General features: G+C 32.2%; 1 protein-coding gene across 1 annotated transcript; it reads right to left on the reverse strand.

Moving 5' to 3' along the window:
* Positions 1-7,764: 7,764 nt before the first annotated feature.
* On the reverse strand, positions 7,765-9,677 carry LOC129745161 (3-oxoacyl-[acyl-carrier-protein] reductase FabG-like). The gene is made up of 3 exons (XM_055738076.1): positions 9,441-9,677; positions 8,118-8,483; positions 7,765-8,066 (listed from the first exon to the last, which is right to left on the reverse strand). The coding sequence occupies exons 1-3, from the start codon at positions 9,631-9,633 to the stop codon at positions 7,849-7,851; spliced, it is 777 nt and encodes a 258-aa protein (XP_055594051.1). The 5' UTR covers positions 9,634-9,677; the 3' UTR covers positions 7,765-7,848.

The following is a 9,677-nucleotide window of genomic DNA, read 5'->3' on the forward strand; positions in this document are numbered from 1 at the left end:
TAGTATAGTATAGTATAGTATAGTATAGTATAGTATAGTATAGTGTATAGTATAGTATAGTATAGTATAGTGTATAGTATAGTGTATAGTATAGTATAGTATAGTATAGTATAGTATAGTATAGTGTATAGTATAGTATAGTATAGTATAGTGTATAGTATAGTATAGCATAGTATAGTATAGTATAGTATAGTATAGTATAGTATAGTATAGTGCAGTGGTTTTCAAACTTTTTTCCTTCACCGCCCCCTTTTGCAAAATTTTCAAGCGCAACGCCCCCCTTAGCAAATTTTGGATAATCTTTTGAAAGAATGATAATTGGCATCGTTACAAAACCATAAGCTTTTGAAATTTTATGCATAAGTAGTATTACTTCTTGTTAAAATAAATTTCAAACTATCATATATGATAATTGTAGACTAAATTTGAATTCTGTTTTTCCCGGTTTTATAATTTTATATTGGTTCCAAAAACTTAATTCCGACATTCAAGTGAAAATCGACTAACTTTTGTTGTTTAATCATGTAAAAATTGCTGAGTTTCTATTTTTTTCACCGATTGAATGAAAAATAAACAAATCAGAACTAGAAATAAAAGTTCCTTTGGCTTGTTAACATTTTTCTGAGACTCTTTTTAACACAGATTTTTTTAGATAGATTTTAAATATTTTCAGGGAGTGCTATCCTAAATTTTTGCTTTTTAGTAAAACCCAAAATAAACTTCCCGAGCAAATTCGATGTCTGAAGCGACAGCAAATAGTAACCAAAATAAGCTATCAAGGCCAAAATCATAGCATAGTTTAGTATCGCATTTTTCCTGATGGCCAAATTAAGTTTTATTGAAGTATCAATATATCGAAATATGATGCCAAACCAAAACCTAAATAACGTATTGACCAAAATGAAAAAGCTCTTTGGTTGAGCTTTTTTCCAAGTTAGCAAAACAAAGCATCATTTAGGTTTCATAAACCAAAATGATAGAGCAGAAAAGTGAGATTATATTAATAGCATGATTTGATAAACAATTTTCTGTTATGAAAAATCAGATTTATTAAGGTGTTTCAAATTAAATCAAACTGAACTCAAAAAATAAATTTGTTCATTGCTGGCATAATTCGCACTTTTGAGTGTTGAGTTTCCAATGATTGCAAAATTAGGCATCATAAAGGTATCATAATTTTGAATAAAGGAAATCTATTTTTTAATTGTTTAAACCTAACTGGAAACAACCTTTATGTTAATTACTCTGTTATAGCAAAACTAGACATCGTTAAGGTATCATCGAATCGATAAGAAATTAACTATTAAAATCAATTTAAAAATTTTGGTTACAGTGAACGTTTTTGGTACCTCGTTTAGCCAGCCTTTTCATAGGAGTTTTGAGGGAACAACGATACCAAATTTTTGTTGTTTGAACACTAAAAAGTGGCATCATTGTACCCACAAAACTAGTTCAAAAACGTTGGCTAAACGAGGCATTATTAAGGTTTCAGTTGAAACTACACTTGGCATGATCGAGGTATCCTTATATGAAAAGTGGGACCCAAATTTTGGCGTTGTATCACCATTATTCGGGAAGAGTGTTACCACATTTCACTTTCAAGGAATGATAGCAAAATTAGGTATATAAAAAATCTGTCTGTGTTGTGACTTACAGAGACAAAAATTTGCTTATCAACTCTGGAAGTTTACATATATTGTCCCTAACTTTTCTAAAATTTGCATTGAACGTACTTGTTGTCATTTGTGAAAATGTGAATTTGAAAATGACTCCACCGCCCCCTGAGCCCTTCGAATGCCCCCCAAATTTCATAGTTGTGCTCACCGCCCCCCTAGAAGCTTTCAACGCCCCCAAGGAGGCGGTAGGGACCACTTTGAAAACCACTGGTATAGTGTATAGTATAGTATAGTATAGTATAGTGTATAGTATAGTATAGTGTATAGTATAGTATAGTATAGTATAGTATAGTATAGTATAGTATAGTATAGTATAGTATAGTATAGTATAGTATAGTATAGTATAGTATAGTATAGTATAGTATAGTATAGTATAGTATAGTATAGTATAGTATAGTATAGTATAGTATAGTATAGTATAGTATAGTATAGTATAGTATAGTATAGTATAGTATAGTATAGTATAGTATAGTATAGTATAGTATAGTATAGTATAGTATAGTATACCCAAGTAACCAAAAGTTCCATAGAATGGTCTCTTAGAAGCTTACTCAGCCCTGATTGAAAGCTTCATAGCGTTCTACTCAGCCGAAATTTTAAGTTCTTATTGATACTTTCAAGTCCCATAAACAAAGCTGAGTAGAAGGCTATTCAGCTTTAAATAAAACTTTGAAAAAAAAATCATGCAAAAATAAAAAGCTAACTAAAGCCGTTTTTCTTGCTTTGAATTTTGATATGCATTAATCTCTATTGTTATTTATATTTTATTCTATTATCAACAATTTTAAACTTACTTGAAAATTTTTCCTGTATATAGATTTCCCAAGTAACCAAAAGTTCCATAAAACAGGCTCTTAGAAGCTTACTCAGCTTTGTTCAACGAATGAATAGCATTCTACTCAGCCATAAATTTAAGTTCTTATCGATACTTTCAAAGTCCATAGTTAAGCTGAGTAGAAGGCTATTCAGCTTCCACACGAGACCTCGAAAAATAAAAATTTATGAAAAAAGAATCATACTTTTCCTTGCTTTGGATTGTTATACCTATTTATTCTAATTTAATGTTGCTTTAACTGTGAATGAGTTTTATACTTACTTGAAAAACTTGCATGCTTGAAGATTTGAACCTGAACCAACGAGGTGAGAACTGAACACGCTACCTCTGTACCATGGCCAATACTTAGATAGCTGTTATTTTAAACATCAATATAAAAGAAACTTAGAATTATCGCTTTTTCAAAGCAGGCGATATTGTAAAAATGTAAACATTCGTATCTATTTACCAAAAGATGTATAGTTTTTTTCCAAAACAAACTAGGAGGAATCGAAATTAAACGTGAGTAATTTATTTTTTATTTTTGTTTTTTTGATTAATTTTCTAACTATCTGTTTCCAATTTTAGTTTAAAAATGGAGAGGGCTTTCATGTGATTACTCATCAAGGTTTTTCCCAATCATGACAATCAAGATTTGCCGAACTGTTTCAAATTTGGATTTATTTGAAAGATTAATTCGTTGTTCGTATATTCGTGGCTCTGATATTTTTTTATTCACTCTTGGGCAAAATCTTAACGCTAACGTTTGCAATGAAATTCTATAGAAGTTCCTCATGGAACCAAAAAGTTCGTATCAAGTTCTGCAAGGAACCAAAAAGTTCGTAAGGAGTTCTGTATGGAACCAAAAAATTCGTTAAAAGTTCGTAACGAAGCACGATAAGCCAAAATGGATCCTGGATTATTTAAGGTACTTGCAACGCACAAAAATGTTCTATGCTACTTGTTTAAACTTTTTTTGTTCGTTCAGAATCCCAAAACAAGCACTTATTTTCATTTCTCTCGAGTACCTTTTATCCAGCCAAATGTGAACTTTTGATGCACAAAATTAAGTATATATGCGACTTTTGGTTACTTGGGTTTGAACTTGAACCTACGGGATGAAAGCTGAGCACCTTACCTTTGTACCATGGCTGTTTTCTGATTTAATGGTATTTGAAACATCTATTTGAAATAATTTACGGACTATCCTTTTAAAAGTAGGCGGGATGTCTTGTCTTCAAATTCTCACACCATGAATCGAGATCACCGTGTTAGTAATCAACTTTTCCCGTGTCGAACCCGCAACATTTGCAATTAAACGTTAGTGCGTGAACTGAATGTTAATTTTTTTGGTGGTTTTTGTATCTCATTGTATAACGTTTATTTGCAGTTCAAGAAGAGATTATACCTAAATATGAGGGCCGTCAACATGCCGCTGCAATTTCCGTTACAATCCCATTTCGAAGAGCTGCAGAAACGATTCAATAGGAGGAAGTTAATTGTGTTTCTCATTTTTTATGTTTTTAAACAGAAAATATCTGTTCATTTTAGATTGGCTGAAACCAGAGAACAAAACTTAAGAAAATTATCAGAATTGCACGCTTTTATGGGAAATCTTGAAATTCAACATTAAATAATAGGAGTTCAATCGACCCACATTTTAAAAGTGTCCATCGATGAATTTCTCGTCGCAATAACTTGCTTTTAGTACCAACTGTTTGTTGTAATGTACTAGGATGTGTCGATGCTGTTGCTGTGAAAGTTGCTTTTATCGAGAAGGAAAATAAGAAGAGTCGGAGTCGGAATTACTATGTTTCTACTAATGCGGAGAACGTATAAACTATGAAATGTTGACTGATATTGAATACTTATAAGTAATTTAAATTAAAAAGCTTTGAATATCGCTGATAAATAAACATTTCCAAAAAAATGTCAACTTTGCCCCATTTGTCCAATTCACGATCGACGTAGGGGAAAATATTTTTTTTTTGGGAAACATCTAAATGCACATGACAGATTGAATTACGAAAGGTCACCAATGTGAAAAAATCATGTGAAAAATATCGACACAACTCGGACAACACACAAAGTCTATAAAAGTTCTGCATGGAACTAAAAAGTTCATTAGAAGATCCATATGGAACTTAAAAGTTCGTTGGAAGTTCCGCATGAGACTAAAAAGTTCGTAAAAGGTTAATTAGAAAGCACGATATTTAAATATAATTTTCAAATTTTGTAAGTCGCTTAGAACGCACAAAAATCTTCTATGATACTTCTATGGACTTACCTGGTTCGTTCAGAAGTCTAAATTGAGCATTTTCGAAAAATTGTTGTTTTTCCTCTCGAGTACCTTTTACTCAGCCAAATGTGAACCTTGAATGCACATGATTAAGTAACTATGCGACTTTTGGTTACTTGGGTAGTATAGTATAGTATAGTATAGTATAGTATAGTATAGTATAGTATAGTATAGTGTATAGTATAGTATAGTATAGTATAGTGTATAGTATAGTATAGTGTATAGTATAGTATAGTATAGTATAGTGTATAGTATAGTGTATAGTATAGTATAGTATAGTATAGTATAGTATAGTATAGTATAGTATAGTATAGTATAGTATAGTATAGTATAGTATAGTATAGTATAGTATAGTATAGTATAGTATAGTATAGTATAGTATAGTATAGTATAGTATAGTATAGTATAGTATAGTATAGTATAGTATAGTATAGTATAGTATAGTATAGTATAGTATAGTATAGTATAGTATAGTATAGTATAGTATAGTATAGTATAGTATAGTATAGTATAGTATAGTATAGTATAGTATAGTATAGTATAGTATAGTATAGTATAGTATAGTATAGTATAGTATAGTATAGTATAGTATAGTATAGTATAGTATAGTATAGTATAGTATAGTATAGTATAGTATAGTATAGTATAGTATAGTATAGTATAGTATAGTATAGTATAGTATAGTATAGTATAGTATAGTACACAGCAAAAACAAATGTAACGATGGACGATGTAATTTCTGGGGATTACAGATTTCTGTTGCAATAATACATCTAAATGATGTACACAACTCGAATACGTCGTGAAGTGTAATATCACAACTTTCTATGTGATATTGCATCAAGTAGTCAATGTTTTCCTTTGTTGACGTTCAAATTTGTTTTCATTTCAAAAATTAAGAAACGGATTACGGACCTCAGCTGTATTTGTTTGGCTTGTAAGTACTACCAAAATTAATCAAAAATATAAGCAAACCCACAGCTTAAAAAATAATTTCATTATTTTTCATTTTTTTAGGAAATTTGGCCCATATGGATCAGCGGTACGAAACATATTCTTTGTCTCCAAACAGCCGAGTACATCAAGACAATGTAAAATTAGGTACCTTTTGCGACTCAAGTTATGTGCAGGTATTTGATGTAATATCACACTACTTTTTTTGCTGTGTATAGTATAGTATAGTATAGTATAGTATAGTATAGTATAGTATAGTATAGTATAGTATAGTATAGTATAGTATAGTATAGTATAGTATAGTATAGTATAGTATAGTATAGTATAGTATAGTATAGTATAGTATAGTATAGTATAGTATAGTATAGTATAGTATAGTATAGTATAGTATAGTATAGTATAGTATAGTATAGTATAGTATAGTATAGTATAGTATAGTATAGTATAGTATAGTATAGTATAGTATAGTATAGTATAGTATAGTATAGTATAGTATAGTATAGTATAGTATAGTATAGTATAGTATAGTATAGTATAGTATAGTATAGTAAAGTATAGGTAAGTATAGTACTAACTTATAGTAGGGTTGCCATCCGTCCCGCAAATACGAGACATATCCCACTTTTTCTTGAGAAAACCTTTGTGGACTCAGACTTTTCAGATTCTACAACTTCAAAATAGTTGGTCCAAGCTTCATGAAAACGCTTCTTATATAATTTCTCCTCGATCATTTTCAACTCCTGTTATTTTTTCAAATCTTCTTTTATCCAATTATGATTTTCAAATCTAGAAATGTTCTTACTTAAAGAACATGACATTTACCGAAAAGGCTTGAAAAAAAAAAGTTACACTTTTATGAAGTTTCACTGACTTAAGTACACTTAAGTATAGTATCAATTTAAATTTTTTGGTTCAGCACAGAAAATCATTCAAATATAATGATTTTATTAAGAATTATTGTGAAAATAAGAAGTATTTTTCAAAGTGTATATAAGACAAGATTTAACTTAGTATTCAGCATTTGAGGTGCAAATCGGGGCAATTTTTTCTTAAAACCTGGCAAGACCGGGCATCTGATTTCAAAATTCTCAACGCAAAATTCGGGCAAGTTTGGTAAAAACTACGTAATTATTCAATAAAAATATAAAAGAATACATTTGAAAATATATTTTCAGCATTCAGCATTCATCAGCAGATTTGGAATCGTATTTTAGGCTTCTTGTTCATGATTATTTAGAAATAATTTGCTCACAAAATTGAAACGACTCAATTTTAGTTTTTTTTGTTCTACTTTGGAAATAAAATTAGTAAATCTGTGCAAAATCCAGGCTTTTTTATTCAGTTTTTTTCTGAATAATTGGAAATTTTATACATTTTTTTGCTAAGTCACCCAAACAAATCCAAAAAGCTTATTTTTGTAAGTTTACAATTTTTGGTTTTGAATTCATCCAAGAAGAATAAACGAAACTAACACTGTTTTAAATGAAAGATAATAAAATAGAGAAATAAAGTTGATAGCGTGACATAATAACACGGATATTTTTGAAACAGGTTATTCGTTCCTTCGTCCCGTCTCCAAATATTGTAGAAAATAGGGTTTTGCTTATTCAAATTTCTTATTCAAATGTTGGAAAGCTCCTCCATGAAAAAAGGTTTCGTATGCAACATAAATTTTTAAATTTGGTCGAACCCACCCTGAGATGATCGGGTTTGAATTTCAAGTGCAGTTTCATGAAAGTGTTCGAACTTTAAGCTGAGTTCAGGTTATCTAATTTTAACATTTACTTTTTGTCGAAAACATACAAAGAAGGTTTTGCTCACGATCTTTCAAATGAGACCAGAAGACTTGCAATATGCAATTAGATGGCTGAGATAAGGTCGATCAATATTTTCATGTTTTTAAAGGGTGATCCACAAATCATCGCCAGCAGTGAACATATTTCACTACTGATAAAAATTTATTAGTTATTTTGGTTTTTTGTTGTTTTATTGTTTATTTTAAATTTTGAATTTAATTGGGATGGGACAATAATTTAGGAATATTCACTCAATAAACAAATAAGACATTTGGCGATACAACGATTATGAAATTGATCTTTCCAGGTTTATCTAGGACACATTGCATGCTTTCCCCCGTCCACGGGAAGACTCACTCCGGTGATGAAACTGGCAGTATCGGCAGCCAAAAATGCAATCGCAGCTGCCACTTCATGTCCTTCGCCAACTCTTCCCAGTGCATGAGTTCCTTTGGACCGTTCCATATAGGCCTTGTAGGTTTCTTCATCCATTCCGACCTCTCGATGGAAGTTGGAAACAATAAAACCTGAAATAAAATTTCAAATGATTGAATACTATCTCACTTGATCTCCCATACCTGGATTGACAGCATTCACCCGAACTTGTTTCGGCGCCAAATCAAGTGCAGCGCATCTCGTAAACTGATCGATGGCTGCCTTAGCCATTGAATAGGCCAAAAAGTTTGAGAAAGAACGTATCCCAGCTATGCTGGACAGATTCACCACATTACCCTTGGTTTTGATCAGATGTGGAACAGCCAACATGGTCAGATTATAAGTCGATCGGACGTTGACACTCATCATATCGTCGAACTGTTCCAGACTCGTGGTTTCGATCGAACCTGCACAGCCCCTTCCGGCATTGTTCACTAGGACGTCTAGTTTCTTGAAGTGTTCGATGGTTCTCGAAATCAGTCGCTCGTTATCTTCTTCCTTGGTGACATCTGTTACCCATGTGGTTTATCTATAGGTGGGGACAACCAAAAACTTTAGTGTTAGTTCGTTGTATCCATACAGTTGTTTATGAACGATTGTGACGTAACACGACGCCGTCGCGGTGGCGAACGTTCAACGCACCAATGAAACCGTAGCAACGTCCCAGAATGTTTGTTTTTGGCGTTACTATGAAAGCTTGTAACTAAGTTTTCAAGATGCCGTCGTGTTGTGAATGCGTAATGATTCTCGGTGCGTTTGAAATTTTCGTTTTCAATTTCATTGTTCGGGGTTTCGAAGTAGTTTAACGGATTCCGCTGCAAAAGGATTAGTTTGCTCCCAACATTTTTTTCCGGCAAAAACTCTTATGAAATCGGAACTAGCAGCAACGGCTGCTTTTTGGTGGGTCAAAAGTTCCTAGAAGAAGCTGGCAGAGCAGAATATGTTGGGGGACTTAAGAAGAATCCGTTCGAAATTAGTCTTGAAATAAAAATCCTTGGTAATTTTTCAGTTTTTGGGAACACAAATAAAAATTATTTGATCATTGTCATAAACAGCTTCTGTTTAAAAATTCCGAAAATGCCTATATAGAATGCAAAATCATCTTTTAAATAAAGTTTAGTGCAAGTTTGTTGAATTTCTAACAAAAAATTTCATAATTGAACTACTCAAAATGAACAAAGGGTTCGAGCTGTGTTAGTATTTGGAATCATTTGGAATTATTTAATCGCTTTTGCAAGGAAGGATAATAAGATTCAATTTTGAACATATGTAAGTACTTTGATTATGATGACTTCCACTGGATACCCAAGCTCGATGGCATTATGTACGTATGAAAACTGTCGTCGCGAGGCGACTCCAACGTCGAGACGCCAGTGAACGTTTGTGACGTAGCAATCAAAACATTGAAAAAACTGATTCTCACACTCGTGCAAGGGTAGTCTTGTCCCCACCTCTACATAAACCACATGGATCTGTTACCACCAGGAGTGGCTTTCGTTTACCAACTTTTTCACATTCCTGGCCAACCTTAGTCAAATTTGCTTCATTTCTAGCCGCCAAAACTAGATCCGCACCAAGCCCAGCAAAATAAACTGCAGTAGCTGCTCCGATTCCAGAGCTTGCACCGGTTATGAGAACAACCTTGCTTTGAAAATCCATTGCACAGCTGTTTCCAAACTCACAGGCAACGACACACTGAACGA

The sequence above is a fragment of the Uranotaenia lowii genome, chromosome 2 (assembly GCF_029784155.1).
Source record: "Uranotaenia lowii strain MFRU-FL chromosome 2, ASM2978415v1, whole genome shotgun sequence".
NCBI lineage: Eukaryota > Metazoa > Arthropoda > Insecta > Diptera > Culicidae > Uranotaenia > Uranotaenia lowii.